Source organism: Mytilus galloprovincialis, chromosome 1 (genome assembly GCF_965363235.1).
Source record: "Mytilus galloprovincialis chromosome 1, xbMytGall1.hap1.1, whole genome shotgun sequence".
Taxonomy (NCBI): domain Eukaryota; kingdom Metazoa; phylum Mollusca; class Bivalvia; order Mytilida; family Mytilidae; genus Mytilus; species Mytilus galloprovincialis.
In genome coordinates this window covers 127,110,412-127,135,458 of record NC_134838.1, presented here as the reverse complement: position 1 = coordinate 127,135,458, position 25,047 = coordinate 127,110,412, and the positions used below count along the sequence as shown (strand labels likewise).

The 25,047-nt window shown below is 30.6% G+C and overlaps 1 protein-coding gene across 1 annotated transcript in view; it reads left to right on the top strand.

The window, feature by feature from the left end:
• LOC143058280 (rho-associated protein kinase 1-like) overlaps positions 1-18,443 on the top strand; it is a 42,798-nt gene extending 24,355 nt beyond the window's left edge. The window contains exons 20-38 of the mRNA XM_076231753.1: positions 3,281-3,387; positions 4,100-4,250; positions 5,022-5,182; positions 6,985-7,107; positions 7,440-7,501; positions 8,013-8,082; positions 8,455-8,558; positions 8,915-9,101; positions 9,624-9,717; positions 10,082-10,173; positions 10,639-10,776; positions 11,164-11,383; positions 11,844-12,003; positions 12,233-12,311; positions 12,829-12,891; positions 13,695-13,827; positions 15,092-15,157; positions 15,434-15,566; positions 18,152-18,443. Coding sequence (XP_076087868.1) covers positions 3,281-3,387; positions 4,100-4,250; positions 5,022-5,182; positions 6,985-7,107; positions 7,440-7,501; positions 8,013-8,082; positions 8,455-8,558; positions 8,915-9,101; positions 9,624-9,717; positions 10,082-10,173; positions 10,639-10,776; positions 11,164-11,383; positions 11,844-12,003; positions 12,233-12,311; positions 12,829-12,891; positions 13,695-13,827; positions 15,092-15,157; positions 15,434-15,566; positions 18,152-18,257 — 2,249 coding nt within the window. The 3' untranslated portion in view covers positions 18,258-18,443. The remainder of the gene's footprint in view (positions 1-3,280; positions 3,388-4,099; positions 4,251-5,021; positions 5,183-6,984; positions 7,108-7,439; positions 7,502-8,012; positions 8,083-8,454; positions 8,559-8,914; positions 9,102-9,623; positions 9,718-10,081; positions 10,174-10,638; positions 10,777-11,163; positions 11,384-11,843; positions 12,004-12,232; positions 12,312-12,828; positions 12,892-13,694; positions 13,828-15,091; positions 15,158-15,433; positions 15,567-18,151) is intronic.
• Positions 18,444-25,047: the final 6,604 nt, after the last annotated feature.

Below are 25,047 nucleotides of genomic sequence, written 5' to 3'. Positions count from 1 at the left end.
CCATAAAAGGAAGGTTGGGTTTGATTTTGGGAGTTTTGGTCCTAACAGTTTAGGAATAAGGGGCCCAAAGGGTCCAAAATTGAACTTTGTGTGATTTCATCAAAAATTGAATAATTGGGGTTCTTTGATATGCCGAATCTAACTATGTATGTAGATTCTTAATTTTTGGTCCCGTTTTCAAATTGGTCTACATTAAGGTCCAAAGGGTCCAAAATTAAACTTAGTTTGATTTTAACAAAAATTGAATCCTTGGGGTTCTTTGATATGCTGAATTTAAAAATGTACTTAGATTTTTAATTATTGGCCTAGTTTTCAAGTTGGTCCAAATGGGGGTCCAAAATTAAACTTTGTTTGATTTCTTCAAAAATTGAATAAAAAGGTTCTTTGATATGCCAAATCTAACTGTGTATGTAGATTCTTAATTTTTGGTCCAGTTTTCAAATTGGTCTACATTAAGGTCCAAAGGGTCCAAATTAAACTAAGTTTGATTTTAACAAAAATTAAATTCTTGGGCTTATTTGATATGCTTTATCTAAATATGTACTTTGATTTTTGATTATGGGCCCAGTTTTCAAGTTGGTCCAAATCAGGATTCCATATCAAGTATTGTGCAATAGCAAGAAATTTTCAATTGCACAGTATTGCACAATAGCAAGAAATATCTAATTGCACAATATTGTGCAATAGCAATTAATTTTCAATTGGAGTTATCTTTCTTTGTATAGAATAGTAGCTGATAATATATGTTGGAAATTTGCCAGACATGACTATGATGTCATTTTCTATTTTTATTTGCCAATAACTTTATGTAAATAACTTCATTGGAAATTTGCCAATATAAAATGTTGCTGATGAAGCTTTTTTTCCTTATCTTATCTAAAATGTTTTAGATAATGTATGTTGGAAATTTGCCAGACATGACTATGATGTCATTTTCTATTTTTATTTGCCAATAACTTTATGTAAATAACTTCATTGGAAATTTGCCAATATAAAATGTTGCTGATGAAGTTTTTTTTATTGTTTTATACAATAAACAATGTATATTCACTTTTACTACCAACCAATCTTTACCATTCAGTGATAACAAGCACTTTATTTTACATTTTAATATTTTATGATGTATTTAAAAGAGTAGTTATTGTTGCAAACTCCATTAGAAATTTGAATTGATATCAGTTTTGGAAAAAGGGAAACGGGGATGTGAAAAAAGGGGGGGGGTTAAATTTTTCTCATTTCAGATTTCATAAATAAAAAGAAAATTTCTTCAAACATTTTTTTGAGAGGATTAATATTCAACAGCATAGTGAATTGCTCAAAGGCAAAAAAAAACTTTTAAGTTCATTAGACCACATTCATTCTGTGTCAGAAACCTATGCTGTGTCAACTATTTAATTTTAGATTTAAATAAGAAGAAATCTTTAATTGATTTGTAAAATCTTGACATTTGTTTTGTGTAAAAAAAACCATGTAATGTCAAAAATTTGATCACAATCCAAATTCAGAGCTGTATCACGCTTGAATGTTTTGTCCATACTTGCCCCAACTGTTCAGGGTTCGACCTCTGCGGTCGTATAAAGCTGCGCCCTGCGGAGCACCTGGTTATAACTGCTTGTATAATTTGTATATATTCATTCATGTAGCTATACATAATGAACTCTTTTAATAAAAACATGTTTATGCTAAGTTTAGTTATGTACATAGTATGATTGTCATTGTTTAAAGGTGAAAATAACCTGGTTTTATTTGACCTTGTAAACGGATGCATAGATTACCAGTCTCAAGTCAGTAGTGGGGTAAATTCAAATATACTTTTTAAACGACCCCAAAAAAATTTTGGGATCGTATAATGGTATGATGTCGTCGTCTGCGTCGTCGTCGTCCGAAGACACATTGATTTCCGGATAATAACTTTAGTTTAAGTGAATAGATTTTCATGAAATTTTTTCAGAAGGTTCAATACCACAAAAGGAAGGTTGGGATTGATTTTGGGGGTGATGGTCCCAACTGATTAGGAATTAGGGGCCCAAAGGGGCCCAAAACAAGCATTTTTCTAGTTTCAAGATAATAACTTGTGTAGAAGTATTTCAATTGCTCTGAAATCATACTGCAATGTTTAAAACCACAAGTAGAAGGTTTGGATTCATTTCAGGGGTTATGTAGCCAAATTTTAGGAATGAAGGGCCAAAAAGGGGTCAAAACAAGCATTTTTCTAGTTTCAAGACAATAACTTATGTGTAATTGTATGGATCTCTCTGAAATTGTACCACAATGTACCATATAACAAAGGGGAGGCTGGGATTAAGTTTTTGGTTAATTGCCTAAAATATGTAGGAATTAGGGGCCAAAAAAGGGCCAAAAAGAAGCATGTTTCTAGTTTCCAAACAATCTTGACAATAACTTGTGTTTAAGTGTATGGATCTCTCTGAAATTGTACAAGGTTCAATACTGCAATGGAAAGCATGGGATTTAGTTTAAGGGTTATTGCTCCAAGGGGGTTTCAAAAAGTTGGGGGGGATTTTTTGTTTACCATTTTTTGAAGAGCTTCCCTTTTTTCAAAATTTTTCAAATTTCGAATTTTGAAAAGTTTCAAGAAGAAATCTTCAATTGCACAGTATTGTGCAATAGATTTGTGAGATGTTTAACCACATTAATTTTGTGACAAAACCTATCTTATGTCAAAAATTGATCACAATCCAAATTCAGACAGAATCAAGCTTGAATATTGTGACAAAATTTGCCCCAACTGTTCAGGGTTCAACCACTGGGGTCGTATAAAGCTGTGCCCTGCGGAGCACCTGGTTTGTATGCTGTGCTCAGGTTATAAAAATACAAAGGAATTTCTTAGGTCTGGTTTTTTAAAGATTTTTTTTTTTTATCATTTCCTTTCCATTAAAAGGAATTTCTAGATCTAATGATGTCTTAAAAACATTGCATCATTGCATTGAGCAAAATAATGTATTTATCCTATCCATGAACATTTTAAGAAGTGTATCAGTGACACATATTCTTAAATAAATAAGTTACAAAATGATGTGTATATTAACAACCATAACATGAATAGTTCACATTTTATGAATCTAGTTTCTTCTAAAATTAACAATGATGTCATTGTTCAAGTGATATTTAAAATTCAAGTTACATGCTTTCGTCCATAATTGTAGTTTAATGAATTATCATTAATCTTAATGCTTTTACACAATGCAGTATTTTGTCTTTAAACGAAAGCAATATTACCCTTGAGTGCTCACAAGCACTTTAATTGTCTGTTTATTTTCAGAAAAAGTTAGAAAATTACAGACAGAAAAACAAAAAGTTGAAGAAAAAGAAAGAATTACAAATAAGGAAATCCAGCGATTACAGGATAGTATAGTTAAATTAGAAAAGGTGAGTTAATTCCTAATTTTTCTGTTTCATTTTTGGAAAATTAGCTTTTTAATGCCCTTGCCGTCAATGTTGGGGGCATAAGTGTATCTATCCCTTGTCCGTCTGTATGTCAATCTGTACTTGTGTCCCAAAATTGGTAACCATTCTATAACTGAAGTTGACCTCTTATGTTGAACACAATGCTTATTAATACAGAAACAGATCAAGTTCAAATATGGTGACGCCACTTCTACCGTTCTGGAGTTATGCCCCTCTTTTATATGGGAAAAGTGCTGAATTTTTCATATTTGTTCTCTTTCTTTAATTTGCCTCATTTAAATATTATGAAACTTACGCACAATTCTCATTACCACAAAACTCAGATCAAGTTCTTTATAACATGATATGCAACTATGCAAAATATCAAGCAGAACACATCCAACATCCAATGGATTGAGTGTAAAGATATTTACAGTAATAGAAAAACATGATATTATCACTGCCAAAATATAAGTATCTAAAGAAAGCAGGACTGTGAATGTTCATAAATGTAAAACAATAATATTTTAGTTCAGTTTAAATTTATTGATAACAAATTCAATTTACTTGGATCTTATTTAAATTTATGGGCTGTATAAACAACATCTGTGTTTGTCAAAAATCAAAAGTGGTTTTTGAATGTGAAAAAAAGACATTTATAAAAAGCAATTTGTATTTTAAAATCTTATTGTAGAGTAAAAATAATATGGAACTTGAATTGGACACATTTAAAAAGAAGTTTATCGATGAGAAGAACGCTCATCAAACAACTATAGATAGATTTAATGCTGACAAGAAAACCATCAAGGAAACCACGGAGACTACAACATTAAGTGCCATTAAAGGTTGGTTTAATAAATACAACAGAGATTACAACATTAAGTGCCATTAAAGGTTGGTTTAGTAAATACAACATTAAGTGCCATTAAAGGTTGGTTTAGTAGAGACTACAACATTAAGTGCCATTAATGGTTGGTTTAGTAGAGACTACAACATTAAGTGCCATTAAAGGTTGGTTTAGTAGAGACTACAACATTAAGTGCCATTAAAGGTTGGTTTAGTAGAGACTACAACATTAAGTGCCATTAAAGGTTGGTTTAGTAGAGACTACAACATTAAGTGCCATTAAAGGTTGGTTTAGTAGAGACTACAACATTAAGTGCCATTAAAGGTTGGTTTAGTAAATACAACAGAGACTACAACATTAAGTGCCATTAAAGGTTGGTTTAGTAAATCCTTATGTTTCTCAGTTCTGTAGATCAATCATCATACATGTTTTCTATTTTCATGGCATCAAAACCAATTTAGAATCTTTGATAAACATAGCAAAGTTTTGTAAATGAAATTGCTATCGAATTAAGAGGTAAGATATGGCTTTTGTTTTTTTTTCTTTCAATGGAAGTATTGTTACTTGACAAGAAACAGCTCTGGTTATTTTGCAATTATTTTTGTTTATTTTAAAAAGAAAGGAAAGAAAGATGTAGAATGAGTCTGAAATTTAAGTAACATTTAAAATTGAAAGTAAATTTGTACTTAAGAAATGTTTTTTTGGTAAATTTATAATGTAAATAATTTGTGTACATAGTTAAATAGAATTCTGTAATTCTCATTTGTAGATATTCAGATAAAGTTGGAACAGGAGAAAACTGCACGACAATCAGCTGAGACAAGATTGTTGGAAGTAGAAAAATATAAGGCTGACCTTTCTGTAGATATTAAACAGTGTGAACAACAACTTTCTACGCTACAGAATGAATATAGAAATGAAAGGGATAAGGTAAGATAACTCTTAAATATCTATCCTCATCACAACAAATGGTCTGTATTTAGAACAGCCTAAGCTGATTGAAGATACACTTCAGTACAGAACAAATATCAGTGATTGAAGATACCCTTCAGTACAGAACAAATATCAGTGATTGAAGATACACTTCAGTACAGAACAAATATCAGTGATTGAAGATACACTTCAGTACAGAACAAATATCAGTGATTGAAGATACACTTCAGTACAGAACAAATATCAGTGATTGAAGATACACTTCAGTACAGAACAAATATCAGTCATTGAAGATACACTTCAGTACAGAACAAATATCAGTGATTGAAGATACACTTCAGTACAGAACAAATATCAGTGATTGAAGATACACTTCAGTACACTTCAGTACAGAACAAATATCAGTGATTGAAGATACACTTCAGTACAGAACAAATATCAGTGATTGAAGATACACTTCAGTACAGAACAAATATCAGTGATTGAAGATACACTTCAGTACACTTCAGTACAGAACAAATATCAGTGATTGAAGATACTCTTCAGTACAGAACAAATATCAGTGATTGAAGATACACTTCAGTACAGAACAAATATCAGTGATCTGTTACTTTTATCATTTATTCAACATTTGAGGGAAAAGATGCAATGCACAGCACAATTTTGAAGGGACTAAACATCATCTGAAATCGATTTCAAATTGTTTCCATGTTTTAATTTTTATGGCCAACCTACGATAGTAGAGGGGCATTATGTTTTCTGGTCTGTGTCTGTTTGTTTATCCGTCCGTCCGTCTGTCCCATTTTAGGTTAAAGTTTTTGGTCAAGGTAGTTTTTGATGAAGTTGGGGTCCAATCAACTTCAAACTTAGTACACATGTTCTAAATGATATGATCTTTCTAATTTTCATGCCAAATTAATTTTTTTTACCCCAATTCACAGTCCACTGAACATAGAAAATGATAGTGCAAGTTTCAGGTTAAAGTTTTTATGCCCCACCTACGATAGTAGAGGAGCATTATGTTTTCTGGTCTGTGCGTCCGTTCGTCCGTCCCTCCGTTCGTTCGTCCGTTCGTTCGTCCGTTCGTCCGTCTGTCCCGCTTCAGGTTAAAGTTTTTGGTCAAGGTAGTTTTTGAAGAAGTTGAAGTCCAATCGACTTCAAACTTAGTATACGTGTTCCCTATGATATGAATTTTTTAATTTTAATGCCAAATTAGAGGGTTTACCCCAATTTCATTGTCCACTGAACATGGAAAATGATAGTGCGAGTTGGGCATTCGTGTACTGGGGACACATTCTTGTTGGTTCAAGTTTTTGGTCAAGGTAGTTGCAACTTATTACACATGTTCCCTATGATATGATCTTTCTAATTGTCATGCCAAATTAAATTTTTGACACCTATTTCACGGTCCACTGAACATAGAAAATCATAGTGCAAGTTTCAAGTTAAAAGTTTTTGGTCAAGGTAGTTTTTGATGAAGTTGAAGTCCAATCAATTTGAAACTTATTACACATGTTTCCTATAATATGATCTTTATAAATTTAAATGCCAAATTAGATTTTTACCCCAATTTAACGGTCCACTGACCATAAAAAATGATAGTGCAAGTGAGGAATCTGTGTACTGGGGACACATTCTTGTTTTTTAACACCTTTAAACAGATGATTAGATACTTTGGGAAACATATTTAGAGCCTATGAGAAAGATGGTATGTTTTCCGTCAACAACTAAAATATGGTAGAAGAATAGACAGAGGTTTCATAATTATAGTTATTAGATATTTTGGTTTTGTTTTGCAGTCCAAAAATCTATCATTACAAGTTGAGCAAGAAATACAGAGAAGAAATTTAATGCAGTCTGACTTTAAAGCACAGGCTGTTGAACTAGCTCGATATAAAACAATAGAAAAACAGCTTAATAAGGTATGGTTATAGAAAACAAATAAGTTTTATAAAGTTTGAAAATTAGAAAAAAAACCAGATAAACTTGGGTAACATTATATTAAGTAGATGCTACTGAATAAGATTTAAAACATTTTCAAAGAACTAGATACATTTTAGTTTTATCTGGAATAATTAAAGGTCAAGGACTTTACTGAGGCACTTTTATTTACAACAGATGCTAAATAGTCATACCTTTATTTCAATTAAAGTTACATTGATAAGTATTTATTTTACATTTTTCTATCTAGTATTTAAATAAATAAGTAATCAGGAAATTAAAAAAAACAACATTTCTATGATTTTGTTTTCAGGAAATATCTGACTTAAAAGAAGCATCAAGAACTTCAGAATCAGAAATCAGAAAGTTAAGAGAGTAAGTTTAGCTTTATAATTAAATTATTAATATTAAATAGTATTGCAGATAATTTCGTTTTTTTTTCAGAATAATATTTCTGTTCAGTTGCTAGCGATTTTGTAGAAATCTTTATCTAAAGATTCTGGATTTATTAAAAACGTGCAGCCCAAGTTTTAATAGCCATAAATTTTCAATAAGATTGCCTTGATATTTTGCAAATTTATCGAATTAAAATTTAAAGGAATATTAATTTATGCAACCCACCACACTGTATTGTTTCGCTCAATTTTACACAAGTGTTCATTAAACATACTCTCCCTCAGTTTTCCCTGAGGTACATAGAAATACCTAGTGTTTGTCTGTCCGGTCATGTTAGCGCTTTCAGTCAGTAAAAAGTGGTATCAAGAGTATTCAAACTAGAACATGTTATGTGCGTTCATTTGTCAGGATAATTTAAAGTATTCTTCACATTTGTGGAATGTATAACAGGAGAGCATTTAAAAAAAAATATTACCATTTTATTTTCTAGGGACCTTTCAGTAAATGAATTACAAATGAAAGAATTACAGGACCAGTTAGAGGCTGAACAGTATTTTTCAGTAAGTTTTGACACTTTCAAACTTCAATGAATTTTAATAAATAAAATTGAGAATAAAGCTCATTTTTACCATGGACTCCACCTTTCTTTAATGTGAGATTTACAATTGAATTGCCTAAAATCTAATTAATTTGAAATAAGCATTGCATTGATCATAATTGGTTTCAATCAAATATAAAATCAGTGCTACTTCCTTTGTATCAGCTTTATAAATCAACGCATTGATATAATTTAAATTAATACATAAAAATACTAAGACATTCATGATGTGTAGGTTTATGAAGAAGGTAGTTATTAGAGTTCTAGGAATTTTATTATAACTTCTATTTGATGAGGGCAATTTATTTAACAAAGACATATTTTTACTTTCCAGTCTTTATACAGAACCCAAGTTAAAGAATTAAAGGATGATGTAGAAGAGAAAAATAAAAGTTATGAAGATATACAAACAGATCTGATAGCATTAGAGGAGGAAAAGTAAGCTGGCAATCTTAATATTTATCAGACAAGATCAGGAAGGGTTTGGGGAGGGTTTGGATTTTATTTTATTGGGAGACACAATATTTTAAAGTATTATATTTCAAAGAGGTTTAGTGATAGCGACAATAGGGTTATTTCTAAGATGCTTTCCGATGGACAGAATACTACATAATGAAGAACTGATGCTTTAAAATTTATTTATTTTCTTTTAAATAAGCATTAATACAGTATGATTGTAATTTATTAGTTTTACTTTCTCCATTAAAACTTGTGTCTTTATGTAATTGTATTATAAAATATGAATTATATATATGAAAAAAATGTAGAGTTATAAATGGTTTTGGTAATTTTAGGGACTCACTAGTCCAGCAGTTACAGTTAGCTCTTGCCAAAGCTGAATCAGAACATATAGCCTTAACAATAGCTGAAGAACAACTTGCAGATGTAGAAAAAGAAAAAACTGTGTTACGATTAGAAATTAAAGAATTAGTATCTCGACATAAAAATGAACTGAACAAGAAAGAAAATATGATTGTTGCAGTGAGTATTCAGCTTTGTTAAGGATAAGTTATTCAAATATCATGTCTCACACACAGAAAAGTAGTTTAAATAAGATGTTCGTTTATTCATTTTTCAGGAAACAAAAAAATAAATTGGACAAAGATTAGAACAGAATAAGTTTTGTGACCCAAAATTGATTTGAACAAGAAAGTATGGTAGCTACTATATGGGGTTATTGTATATTGAAGTGTCTTTAAAATGGGTCACATTTGTAGCAACTTGTAGAAGTTCCAACAATATTATTATTTTGTCTTAGATGTGTACTACAAAATCTATGAAATTATAAACAAGTCCATATGAAATGTATGAGATATCTTATTATAAGTAAGAATGGATTATATTTTAAAGAGAGCTTTTATGGTTGATATTCATTTCAATGGTAGTTTGAAAAGTGGTTAAAAAATTTATTAAGCTGACATGATGAAAATGTCATCAAAGTTGTTTATTGAAGAAAAATTCCTACAAAACCACTGATATTTATATAATGTGTTTAATGTTTAGTCTGAAGATAACTGTAGAGAATATTCAAAGAAAGTAGAACAAATACAGATGGAGAAAGATGATATCGTAAACAGAATGAAAAGTTTGCAGGATGGTAAGTAATATCCATAATTATTGAATAAATCATAAACTGTGTTTGAACAAGATGTGAAAGAATTAGATTTTTACAACAGGAGAACAAAAGCCACCTAGAAAATAATTATTCATCTTATTAAGAATACATTTGGATTACGGTTATTTATTCTGTTTTTGATATGAAGAAAATACCATGTTTCAAATATAGTAACGTCTCTGTTAATTCAATATTCCTGGCTTCAACTCTCCATCCAACCAATGATGAAGCTGGAAAAAGATATTATGCTAATACCAGGAGTGAATTCCTAGTAGGGAAGTTTATACCTAACTTCGACATCTTATAATGACAAAACATTTGATATTGTAAAACAAAACCATTTTAGATTACCAGAATATGCAACAGAAGAGTGTCCCAGATAATGAACTTGATAAAATAAAGAAAAGTTTAGAAGAAGAAAGAATGAAAAAGATTCAGGTACTTAGTTATATTTTATTTTAGAAACGAATGAAGAAGTGTTGATATAATGCAAATGACATCTGTAAAAAACAAATGTTAATACAACTATTGAGATGTGTCTAAAAACTAAATCAGAAATCTTGATTAAATAAAGACCAGATATTTTCTTTTTTGAATTGTTTTACATTTGTGATTTCGAGGCCTTTTATAGCTGACTATGCGGTATGGGCTTTGCTCATTGTTGAAGACCATACAATGACCTACAGTTTCTCTGTCATTTGGTCTCTTGTGGAGATTTGTCTGATTGGCAATCATACCACGTCTTCTTTTTTATAAGAACAGCAGAGATTAGAAAATGGAAGAATATGTTCTGGAAAAGTTTGAAGAAAAAAAAGCTGAAATTATAAAAAAAAAAGATATGGAAATGTTTTTGAGTATGTTTAAATGTTGATAATATATCTTTCTATGAATTGAATATTTTAGGCTGTAAATAAGTTAGCAGAAATAATGAATAGGAAAGAATTTAGAAACCAGGGTAAAAACGCTAAAAATGCTAATTCGGACCAGAGTGTGAAGAAAAAAGACAGAGAATTGAGGAAACTACAGCAAGAGTTATTGATGGTAAGACTAACAAACAAATACCTTTTATGGGAAATTGTCTTTGTTGTGTTGTTGTGTTGCTGTCTCATTGACCTATACACCACATCTTCTTTTGTTCAGGAATAGTTAGTGTAGGATTCAATAGATTATCATTGGTTGTTTACATTGACCTATACACCACATCTTCTTTTGTTCAGGAATACTTAGTGTTGGATTCAATAGATTGTCATCAGTTGTTTACATTTATTTGTACTAGCCAGTATTAAGTGATAGCTATCTGCCAAATTCGAATAGTAGACTCAGTATGTAGAGTTGATATATTTCTGCTTAATTTAACGAATTCTTTGTACTTCTCACAACTATGATTTTGTTGTGTTTTATATTAAGTTCTATTCTAAAATATTTCAGGAGAAAGAAAAATATAATAAAATGGTAGAAAAACATGGGCGTGATTTGTCTGAAACCCAGGCAGCTTTATATGATGAAGGACAACAAAAAGCACATTTACAGATGGAATTAGATTCTAAAGATAGTGAAATAGAACAGCTAAGACAAAAACTTGCCTATGGTAATATTGATACAACTTCAATGAACAGTTTAACGATGGAAGATGGAGGAGATGGGTCTGGTAAGTTATCTCCCTTTATAAGTTAGGCTTATATTACACCTATTTATTTTGTTGAGATATAAAACAGTACTGATGAAGATCTGATAATGCATACTAGTAATCACTTTTTAAAAACATACATCTTGAAAAAAATAATGAAATGTAGAAGCACTTGAGCAATACAGTTAGTCCTACCCAGGTAGGACATTCTAACAGATAAACTCTCATTAATACCCTTCAAATACTGACATCATCCAATCAAAATAATAATTACAAATGTAATGTATTAGAATCTGGCAGAATGATGTTAATCATGCAAAAGAAAGGACCAAGAAAAAGTTAACATTTCTTCAGCTGTCTTTGTTTGTTAACATTTGAACACTTTTAGAAGGTGTCATTTTAATTTGTAATGTGCAGCTAATACATTGAAAATAATATAATAAAGCAATTTGATTGAAGAAATTGTATTTGTGAATTTCAGATGTGATATTAGAGGGTTGGTTGGCAGTTCCTAATAAATCTAATATTAAGAAATATGGTTGGAAAAAACAGTTTGTGGTAGTTAGCAGTCGAAAAGTCTTGTTTTATAATACAGAAAATGATAAACAGAATTCTGATCCAGTTTTAGTATTAGATATAGAGTAAGTACATTTTCTGTGTACAGTCATATAAGATAGGTTTATATAACTCTTAAACTGATAGTGTATATTAAAATATTTTATTTGATTTTATGCTAAAAAGGAGAGGAAAATGATTCTGTGTGATACTTGCACTCTTATACTTCTATGTGCATTTGCTATTTTAATTTTTGAGATCACTGAATTGAGAGGTTTCCTATGTTGTCTTAATTACTAAATTTTGCTTTTATAGAAAATTATTCCATGTGCGATCAGTGACACAGGGTGATGTATATAGAGCAGAAGCTAAGGATGTGCCAAGGATCTTTCAGGTTAGCAGCATGTTTAATATTTCAGCATTTAAACATTTTGAATTAAGTTTTTTACACATGTAAGCTATACTACACCATATAATATAATAGAATATATTACTTTATTAGAGGACAAATATGAAATTGCTAAAAATAGCAAGAAAAAACAGATCGATATTGATGATAACAAGAAAAGACTGACATTAACAGGACATTAGAATTTTTACAAATGATAATAAATAAAAATATTGGTTATTCTACAATGAAATCAATATAATAGACACTATATCATTCTATTCAGTCTCCATAACAATAAAGGATAAATGAAATAATTTTGATCACATCATACATGTTTTGTTCTTGTGTAACTTTCTCTATTGTTAAATTTCCTCCACAGAAATCCCTGGACATTATACATTTTGCATTAAGGATAAGAATGGAAAACTAGAAAAATGACGATTTCATCGTACAAAGAAAAGTTACCACTTTATCAGTATACTGACTAAGTTTGTATCATAATTTAGGATTTTTTTTGTAGGTGTTGTATGCATCAGAAGGTGAAAATAGACGCCAGTCTGAAGTTCATGAAATTGCCCAACAAGTAAGCTAATATCAATCATATTGCTATGTGCATATTGTATATATTTTCTAATTAAATTTATTGCGTTGCCTCAACAAAGCAGCAGAGGTAAGACTGAGAGGTGTTGTTCTGATGAAAAGGGAACATAGTTTCCATTGTGTATTTGGCCTGCTTCCTTAGTCATGGTCCATCAACTCTGAAAGATGCTCTAAGATAACATGTTTTAGTGTTGCAAGTTAAATTAAATACAATTTCAAAATACTATTAAAACCACATACATGAAATTGATTATTTCTTGTGTAAACAAATTGAACATATACAAAGAAAAATAGTATTTTCAGTATTTTCAGTATATCTTTTAAAAGAAACTATTTCCAATAAAAAGAATATACGAGGTAAATAAAATTACCCAACGAGAAACATAAATATACCAAAACAGACACCTAGAGGTCAGATGGGCACATCCCCAACCAACCCCACATGGCAACTTGTTAATTGCCCTTGGTCATGAACTGTTAAGTTGTACATGACATACAAATCTATCAATTCTCAAAATAGGTGAAGTTCAACTATAATTATGAATCAAAGTAAAAATTCAAATTCAAAACTTTCCTCAATATGATCCATTTCAATTCAATGAATAAATTTATATTCACTTTGCAAAATGAAAATAATCTTTTCCATCAGAGCTAACAAGAGCTTTGATTTCCATTTTCTTTATTACTGCAACCACCTTATTTGTTCCAAGTACATATTTGCTAGGACTATGATCTGTAATGTGTCTGCACAAATAACTGAGATTACATACTTTACTTTGTTTCCAGGACAAGTCTGCTGTGATTAACTATAAAGGCCATGAGTTAATTCCCTTACATTATAGAACTCCTACAACCTGTGATGCTTGTAATAAACCAGTGTGGCATCTTGTCCATCCACCTCAAGCTCTGGAATGTAGACGTACGTTGTTTTCTTTATCAAATTATATATATTGTCCATCCACCTCAAGCTCTGGAATGTAGACGTATGTTAATTTTTTTATCAAATTATATAGATTGTCCATCCACCTCAAGCTCTGGAATGTAGACGTATGTTAATTTTTTTATCAAATTATATAGATTGTCCATCCACCTCAAGCTCTGGAATGTATACGTATGTTATTAACTTTATCAAATTATATATATTGTCCATCCATCTCAAGCTCTGGAATGTAGACATATGTTTTTTAACTTATCAAATTATATATATTGTCCATCCACCTCAAGCTCTGGAATGTACACGTATGTGTTATTTACTTTATCAAATTATATATATTGTCCATCCACCTCAAGCTCTGGAATGTACATGTATGTTATTTACTTTATCAAATTATATATATTGTCCATCCATCTCAAGCTCTGGAATGTAGACATATGTTATTTAATTCTCAAAACAATCATTCACCTCAAGCATAATACAATATGTATATTTTCCATCCATCTCTGGCTTGTGAATATAAACACATTGTCTTTGTCAAACTGTATATTGTCCATCCACATACGATCATTAATGTAGATGTAATTTTATTTCTTTATAAAACAAGGAAGCTTGTTGTCCATTCACCTGAAGGTTTCTAAGGAGGTTATTCAGAATCATTTATGTATATATATGCTATATTGGTTGTCTGCATAACTGAAACTGTAATATTGAAAAAATATTGACATATTACTAAGTATGACAGAAATCTAATTTTGTTGAGTTTTTTTCTCACAAAACCTTGCATTTCCTTCAGACTAAACCATTTGAAGTAATAAATAAACATCACTATATGAGAAAAAAGTAAAATAATAAAAGCACTGAACTCCAAGGAAAATTCAAAATGGAAAGTCCCTAATCAAATAGCAAAATCAAATGATAAAATACATCAAAGGAATGGACAACAACTGTCATATTTCTGACTTGGTACATGCATTCTCAAATGTAGAAAATGGTGGATTGAACCTGGTTTTATAGTGCTAAACCTCTAACTTATATGACAGCCGCATCAAAGTCCATTATATTGACAATACTGATCCTGCCGTCCAGAGATATTTTGTTCTTCTAGTTATGGTTGTATTATTTGCATGTACTACAAAAAGGATGCTAGAGAAATCATGGTCTTCTAAAGAGTTTTGGATTGGTAACTTGTAACTGCTTGTACCTGCTTTCAATAAAAAATCAGATATGTATTTTTTTTCCTTTGCAGATTGTCATACAAAAGTACATAAAGATCATTTTGATAAAAATGAAGAATTCATTGGATATTGTAAAGGTACAGTATTAGTACAAGATAGAGTTAGACAATCATAAAAATGTTTTCAATGAATAATATTTTCATTTTGTTTTGGCATTTTGATTTACCAAGATATAATTTATAGAAGTTATAAACATTGTTAGATAAATCAGTATAATAAAAAAAAACACTATTGAAATTAAAAATAAAAACTTGTTTCTATTATATATAAGAACAGAATATTTCAATGTTTAATCTGTATCAAAATTTGCAATTAATTAGATTTATGTTATAATGTTAATTTAATCTTTACAGTAAATTATGACCAAAATATACAAGCTAAGGAAATGTTGCTGTTAGCTGAAAGTACAGAAAAACAAAAACAGTGGATACAGCATTTAAGTAAAAAGATAACAAAGAAAGGCATCGTTAGTTCAGGAAATTTAAGGTTAGTCTTGGGTTTATTCTTAAGTGAAGATTGTGTGATTAAAGAACTATTCCTTATTAGTCTAGTAAAAGGCTTTGCTCTAAAAACATTGACCTATCAAAGATTTTGCAGATCTATTGTATATGCTGACACTGATAGCAATGCAGATCTTTTGTATATGCTGACACTGATAGCAATGTAGATAAGATTAAATAAAGTCTACATTGCTTGAAATAGTATTCAAACTTTTTTTGTGGTTTTCAGGTTATTGTGTTTTAAAAAAGCTTCTGACAATATACAATATAACCACCTCCATGGTCTCATGGTCAATGCTGGCCTTGAGTTTGGTAGATTGTGCATTTTGATCCTATGCCAGAATATAATGTCTGAGTAAGGAGAAGAATACTCTAACAATCTACTTGATAATAAGAAAACAAGAATAAATCGTTTTTGGGGAAGACAGCTTCAAGCCGTCAATCCCCTATGGGGTTGACCATAGTGACCTTCCCTCACATCATTCATTTTGTTTTTATAGTGTGGAAAACCCCCCAACAAATCCTACTAAGATTGAAGAGAAGGAGACCCAGAAATGAATAGTTTGACTTTAAACACTTATTTACACATTTTCCTTCTGTTTCTCACGAAATTATCGTATCTTGAGCTCTCCTTTACACTGTTTATGTTTCTTTTACAATCCGGAAAAATCAGTATGACGAGATATTCTAAATATATCCAACCTGCATTGTATTTTATAGTGACGTCATTCTTGGAATGCCACACTACGCAGAAGCAGGGATATCCTTCACTGGTTATTTAAATCATTCTCAGAGATCGTGCACTAATTACACATTGGTATTTGTTAAATTTAAACATAATAATGTTTGCTGTAGATGATTCAAACATCAACATGCAATACTTTAATTTGTAGGTGAACAACTTTCAAAGTAAACAAAGATCGTGGGGATACATGAGATAGGGGAGAGAAACGATTTTATTCATTTTTTTCTGTAAAAATTCTGTTTTGAGAATCTTCCTCCAATTCAGGAGCACCTCAATTGTTGAGTAATTATCCACTAAAATAAAAGTTAATGTATCTAAACACTTAAAATGTGACATTTCATTGGATTAGTAGTCTTCCATTAAAACTGAATTTTTGTGTACCAACATAATCATTGTAATGGTAAAAAAAAAAAAATGTTGCATTTTGTAGTTTAAACCTATTTATTTATGAAAGGAGCAGGGGCAATAAGGCCCTTATTTGGCCCAAAAATTACTGCAAATTTTAGTTATCATACATATTCTTAAATTACTGAAAACTTGTCTAAGGTATAAGGTACTAAGAAAACAAAACAAATTTGACATCGAACAAGTTACCATGGCAACAAATCATAACCTTATTTGCATATTTTGTTAAATTTCGTGATTTTCCTTGTTTTTTCATCAAATTTTAAGTATATTTTAGACTGAAAAAGTATGTGCGCATCCAAGAAACAACTTTATATTCGGTGAGATAATGCCAATAGTTATAATAAAGCTTTTGTTCAATTATTTTGTTGTTTCTCGGCTGCGCAGGATGTTTCCACAACGGACTTAAAGTCAGAAAACTGCATAAATTCTGTATTTTTCATCGTTTTTGTGAAAACAGTACATATTATGACGTAATTGTGACATCATCAGATAAAAATCGTAATGTTTTTCATTTATATTTCTTGACCCTATGCATTTCTAAACATTATGTGCCAATTTGAAATAGTTATCAAATATTTCATTTTTATGGCCAAAACTAGGCCTTAATGCCCCTACTCCTTTACAAATATTTCAAATTTAGGATTTGGAAACAAGCTTCACACAGTTTACATCAATCATATTGTTTTTTTATTAGTACCTGTTTCCCTGTGATGAGAGTTGTAACTGGGAACTTTATCAATGGAAAGTTAAAACTGAATAGATTTTTCAGTCCAAACTTTCTTAAAAAAAACTTAAAAATCTAAGAGTACTGTCACAAAAAATGGAAAATGGCCCTAGCCTGCAGTTCAGTGGTACACAATTAAGATTTCAAAAAATATTGTAGTTGTTGTGAAATGACAGAATTCAGTTGAAATTTAGATAATTATAAAATATCAACTTTAATCATATGTTTAGATTTAGAAGATGCAGATCTCTTCCATTGGTCCAAATTGAATCCTAAACTAAGGAAACGAAATTACATTAAACAACAATTGATTTCAATATCGTCAACCTTTCTACATGTTCTAGCTGTTCTTTTTTCCATTCTTTATATGAAGACTATCAAAAGATACCCCCCCCCTTCCAAAAAAAATAATTAAATAGAAACAAGGGCCTTCTTTCCCCTCAGAGCTATTCAGCTCTTTGATTTAAGGATTGGAATTTGAAGAAAGTCTGTCATTTTTAAGAAAGACATTTTATTTCAGTGAAAGTAAGAGTAGATCACTAAACAGAAGGCACAGTAAACAAGGTAGGTGGCAGCACTGTGGAGTTTACATCCCTATTTATTTCCCTGTAGTATCCTCTATATCAGAATATTTCTCCGGGAGTCCGTGTTATGTCTATACTTGTACTAATGTTTACATTTTCTTCTATTACAGCACTTTAAGAGGGACAAAGCAGTATTCCTCCTTTGGACCACAAGGTCGTCAAAGTAGTGGTCCCAGAAATGCAGCCACATTACCTCCTAACTCGCGTCCGGGATGATCACTGAGAGGATAATGGCAGTCAACCAAACAATATCTACACAAAGACTGAGTGGTGCCTCAACCTTATTTCTACCTTCTTCCATGGACAAATCACCCATCTTCCAATAGTGCTTTGTGACAATTGTGCTTTGTATTTTTGAGCATTCGTAATTTTCATATAATATTCTCTATTTATAATTCCTTAGTGGTGCTTTTTATACATTATATTTTGGGTTATTAGGTGATAAAGTTTGGGACTAATATTATTAATGCAATGCAATCACTGTCTCCCATGAGTTATCTCCCTTTATAAGCTAGTCATTGATCAGTGTTCATTATGATCTGTTCACTTTTATAAAAACAATTGTCTCGGTTTAAAACTGTGTATTTTAATTGAAGAGAAACAAAACATGCAAAGATTATTCAGATATCTGTTATAAAAGGTGAACAAAATTAGGGAAAAATTCTGTGATCTTTCCATAAAAAAGGGTAATTTGTATTAAATGATAGAAACCGTTATTACTTAATAAAATCAAAACTTGATTTTCAGCTTCTTACCGTAGTCGTAGCATAGGAAAGCCAGTATACACCATGTTGTTGTCACAGATATCATTATGTATATTTAGTAGACTTGCATACTGTATTACTTTTATTATTAATTGTTAAATGTAATTTATTATGGGTTTCTTGGGGACACAAATCATATATACTTTTATTCACTAATTAGAAGTTAAGTTTTTTTTAAGAAATAGATTTTAAATGGTACTTAAAATTACTAAACAGTAATATTTTTTTCTATTGATTCTACAGTATTTAAAAAGTCGGTTTGTTAAATAACTTTCCATTAGATGATTTTAAGTAATATTATTATTGATTTGTTCTTAAAGAAATGTCCATGTATTGCATATTTAGTACAAGTTATAGTGCAGTAGTACCTGGAGTGTAGAAAGTGCTAGTTTAGCAGATCTGTTTCATGATGAATGTTGATCAGAATCTCTCGTTATTAATGATATTTATATAATTTGACCAATGTAAGTGTTCATATGTTAACTTATATGATGTAAATCCATTATATCATTATTTCAATGATAAAAACATAATTCAATGATATCAGTTGGGGACTGTTCTGGACATATCTGAACCATATGGTTACTCTTAGTTATAGCTAAGATAGAGATCAATTGCATCATTATATTGCAATCAACATATAAATAACTGCTTCAAAACTTGATTCAAGCCACAATTGTATTTGGTTTTAGACCAGAATGTTTACATTACTATTGATAATATTACATATAAATGACTGATGTACTGCTTCTGATACTGTCTCAGAGTAAAGAAAATACAGGTTTTGGTTAGAGACCTTTCTTAACCTAAAAATCAAGTAACATTAATTGATAAAATAGTGCTATTTAGTTGTCGTTAAGTGCTACCCATGATATAAACCTACAGTAGTGCTAATTGATCTACTTTTTATACTCTCATATATTGTTGAATTATATTGTTTGTCATTGGATTGTAAACTATGTAAATAAATATGTGTATATATTGTACATGTATATATAGTGTGTACATTTAGCAATATAAATGGTGCTGATTTGTTACAATCATGTAAGACAAATGCTCAGTTAAGGTTGTAATGGATAAGTGATAGCGTTAACACCTTCATTTTATTGTCATGTTATTGCTCTGCTTTTCGCTTAAATAATTAATTAAACAAAAAAATAATTTGATAATAAAATACAATGACAATTATGTTCAACACCACCAATGGGAGAAATTATTTGATCACTTGCACAAAAAACAGTAATATACAATACATCTTATACCTAATGGACAGAACTTTTTCATATACTTATCTTTGTAGTAATGCTAGTTCAAAGAAGATAGAAAACAAGTTTTATAAGAATATGTAGCTCAGTCAAATATATAATAGGTAGACATTTTCCCTTTATATTTGCTATTATTTAATCATGAAAAGGGGCATTAGAAAAATTATTTAAAGTTATGTTATGGTAGGATTCACTCTTTAGAGAAATTTTCATGCACTTTTTAAATACACTCAGGACAGGTTTTTTTTTCCTAAAATACTTTGGTAGTATTACAATAGTTTTAGTACCAGTTTAAAATTCCGCAATATATGATATACTGAGATTTTACAGTTTGCTAAATTAGTTTTATTAAACCAAGTTTACCTCTTATGTTTCTTTGTTAAGTGTTATTTTTGGCATGTTTGTTTTTGTTTAGAGGTATTATTTATTTAGTTGAAATTCCATTTTATTCTTAACCATTTGGGTATGTATGTCTGAATGTAATGGGGTAAAATGAAGTTCTGTTCAATTCTTCACTTGGGTTGCTACCTTATTAACTGAAAGAAAGTAATGTCACTGTTAACCTTCCAGTTATGTCTTTGTTGTTGGATCATTTTTTTGTATACCAAACTACATTTCATGCTAACAAACCAAATGGATCAATCAGTACACTATGTTATCCGATTTCTTCTTGAAGTCAAATATTTAGGTAGTAAAAGTAAAGGATTTTCATTATAATAATTCTGTAGTCACACTAAGTAGATATTGCAGCATATCCAATTTTGGGAATTCCAAATAATACATGCTAGCTTTTTTAAAATATTCATTTTGTAATCAAATGCAAAATTGCAAAGCAAACTGGCCACATACCTAGAATTTAACAGCGGTATAGGAGTTCTTGCATCTTCAATCATGAAAACTTCATACAGTTATCTTACTTGTGACTAACATATCATTTATTCAACTGTAACAATTCTCTTACCTTAGTATTATGTTTAACTTTGCTCATTGTCATCACTTCAAGGTCATTCCAGTAAACACTTGCTTACAAAGTCATCGCCATGGAGACCAAACTGCTGCTGATTTCTCATTGTTTCATGTACATTATTAGACTGTTATTTGTGAAACTGTTGAACCGGCTTTGTATTTAGTTAAAGTTGGAAATGAAATTGCTTATTATTTCAATAATAATAAAAATCAAAGTAGTGAATATAAACATTATACTATATATGTATATATAATAGATGTTGCAAATTTAGATTTAAAAGAGAAGTACATTTATTATAATTGAATACTTGAATTAGTTATCCCGGTATCAGCATTATGATCTGGGGAAAATGAGCATTTTGATTAAAATTTGACACGGTGATTTCATTTTCAGTAAAGACACCTACCCAGAACATTGAACATTCCTGTTAGTACCAAGTGCTACCATTGTGCTATGCATGCTGTATGATTATTCCTTGTATATACTGATGTACATATTTATGTAAGCTTAATGGCTTCTAATTGCATCAACCATATTTTTTATACTTGTGACACACATTGTATATTCTGACAAACATGTTTTGCATATCACATGCAACATCAATAAAATTTAATGCTAATGATATTTGGTTGTTTTATTTATATTATTGCCTACTAGAGAATAGAGCCTTGTTGCCTGAATTTAGCCCCTTACCTTAAGGCAGGTGACAAGAAGCATTTTTTCATTCGTCCATCTTTCCCGCCTCAGGTTTAAGTTTTTGGTCAAAGTGTTTTTGATGTACACATGTTTCCTATATGATATGATCTTTCTAATTTAAATGCCAAATTAAAAGTTTTTACCCTAAAATGATAGTGTGAGTGGGGAATCCCTGTACTATGGACACATTCTGGTTTTACTTAATATTTGGGATTTAAGTCTGTGCCTCCTTTCTGTTGAATTACCCATTAAGCACATATTGCAACCGAAGCTATCTAGTAATTCATCTATATGTAGTTATTAGGTCTTTACTGAATACTTGTTTAAAAGGTGTTTGTAAAAGTAGTCCTTAGATAAAAAAAAAAACAAGGGTTAGATTTGAGTTTAAAGTTTTAGGGTTTGTAAAATAAAATAAATAGTATCTTGATAGCTGTCATAATTTTGCAATATTGTTTTGTAAAGGAATTAAGAGATTAGGCAGATTTTCAGCTAAGGACTTTGATTTGTTCTTCAAACAAATATTCCGAAAATGCCATTAATATGAATTGAGATGAAAATAAGTCCAGTTCTTTACGTATTTTAATAGAAAAAAAGTGGACCCAAGACACAGACTAAGAACACTTTACATGCCATGCAAATGTACTCCCAAATTTCATCCCAATCATGGATTTATGTGGAAATGTTTATGATTAAACTTATTATTAATGACTTTAATTTATTTTAAAGTTAAATACACAAAGACATGATTTTGAAAACAACTATATTTTTGTTGTCAATGTAATGGGACTCTATGTAACTGTCATACACAAGAGGATAAGCTAGCTATAAAACCAGGGTTATGCCCACATTTTCTAAATAAAGAAATGCCTGTACCAAGTCAGGAATATGACAGTTTTGTATTAGTTTGAGCTTTTTGTTTTGCCATTTGATAACTTACTTTCCGTTTAGAATTTTTCCTGGGAGTTTTATTTTGTTGTTTTACTTTTCACAATGGGAGGAAGAAATTTGAGATGCCATCCAATACCATAATTACAGTGCTATGTCATTTTGTTTTGGTCTTTTTATTTGCATATATAGTTGAGGAGTTAACATACAAGTATGTGTTATAACTTAGAAGGGACATTCTAGGAATTTGGTCAAATTGTGCATACATGTATATGGTTAATTGTGAGGTGCTTTGTAATGTTTACGTTTACAAAACATATCCAAATTTTGTAGTGATATAATTGGTGGTTATCAAAGGTACCAGGATTATAATTTAATACGCCAAACATATATATGAAAGTAAGTCACAATTTTAACCTATTCCCAAATATGAATGCTTTTAGCCATGTGTTAATTCAGATTTCTATTACACGTGTCTCAGTATTTATATGTCCAACATTCATGGTTATGATGTTTCTTTTGTTAAGTCTGTTTGGATATAGTGTTATTTCTTTCTCCTGAGTGTTCTTGTGTTTATTTGTGCTGCATTCCTGTTACATAAAGTTTTCATTTTAGCGGTATATTTAACATTGTCATATAAGCGGGAGGTTTAGCTAGTCATAAAACCAGGTTTAACCTACCATTTTGTCTCAAAATGTCCTGTAACAAGTCAGGAACATGGCAGTTATCAAATACTCCGCTTCTATGTATGTTGGCGCTTGTTTTTGTAGCAGTTAAGTGTTCCAGTTGTGCCGATGTTTTTTGGGTTTTTGACCCGGATTTGTTTTCGCTTAATCGATTTATGACTTGAACAGTGGTAAACTACTGTGCCTTAATTTACTTGGGTTAACAATTCTAAAGTTCTGTTAGGTCCAGGAAATGTAATCGCGTTTCCCAAAGGGCACAATAGTAGATTTAGAAGAAAACAGCGTTTTTAAAGTTGATGTTCGGAAATACCTTGATAGATAAAGAAGAAAAACTACTTTGGAACATTTTCAACCCGCAAACTTTAAGGGTCCATTTTTTTTTAACATTTTGACATCTTTATAATCTTCCAATTATAGTCCTGATAGTCTTGAAATTCGTCAAGTTTTTTTTCCAGGAAAGACTTCCATGTTCAATTCGATCAAAAGAAAATGCAATTCACCATTGGAATATGTATAGTTCTTAAGGTTCGATCAACTGGTGGACACGGAACAAATAGTAAATTGATGAATTCCTTCTTTGATACTGTGCTTTCACATTTTTCCAGTTCAGCTTTGAATATTTAGTAAGACTAGCGATAACTTCATTTAATAACATTAACGGTACCAATTTTCCTGCACCAGATGTGCATTTCGACAATACATGTCTCTTCAGTGATGCTCGTGGCCAAAATATTTGAAATCCAAAGCTTATATAAAAGATGAAGAGGTATAATCCAAAAGGTCCAAAAAGGTGCACACAGAAAATCGGGCTAAGGGATACTAGTGTCAATAGAATGGTGCATTCATTAAAAAAAAATTGCGTTATGCTACTCAGTTGTATCCCAATAAACGAAACATATCTGATAATATCTTGGATTTCTCGCTCAGCGACATCAAAAAAAATACAAATATGTCTATTCAGTTTAAGCCTGTTTAGACTTGATCAAATATGGTATTTGTCATAGAATATTAAACATTACTTGTCTTTCGTTTACATGACAATTTGTAACAGCTCACTTTTTGACCTGTCCACAATATATGCCATGTCCATGATATGACTGTATTATTTTTGTCTGATTCTCTTTGACACCATTATTGCTTTGTTAACTGACAAACACAGGCACTTGTCTCAGAAAAAAAATTCCTATATACCTTAATATAACACATATTATATAAAGGTATATAGGGAGAAACAATCTGAGACGAGTGCCTGTGCGGACAAAGCCTTATTAAGTGTTGGTGATTTAAACCGTCAATATATGTTGACAGTATATACATCATAGAGAATTCACAACGGATTTTAAAACGTCGTAAATCATATCTGGTGATATATACCAGAAAGCAATTACATTGCATGTCTGCAGCAAATGCACAGGGAGACATCCAAACAGTTATGGTCATCACCCTACTATTCACTATACATTCAGAATATTTTAAAGAATTCAGCAAACAGATTCATTTGTCAAAGAATATTGAATTCTTTTATATAGAATATGTGTCTGACTAACTGCAATTGGATGTCAACAAGTAGCAAATAAACTTATGGCACTAAAAGAAAAAGTCAATATGGATGAAGAAAACAGATATAAACATAAAACAAGAGGCATCCCTTATATTGGAGGCAGAAGAAACCAAGGAACCACTTTAAATACACGCAAATATAACAACAACTATAACAACATAAACAACTTAAGTATACATAGT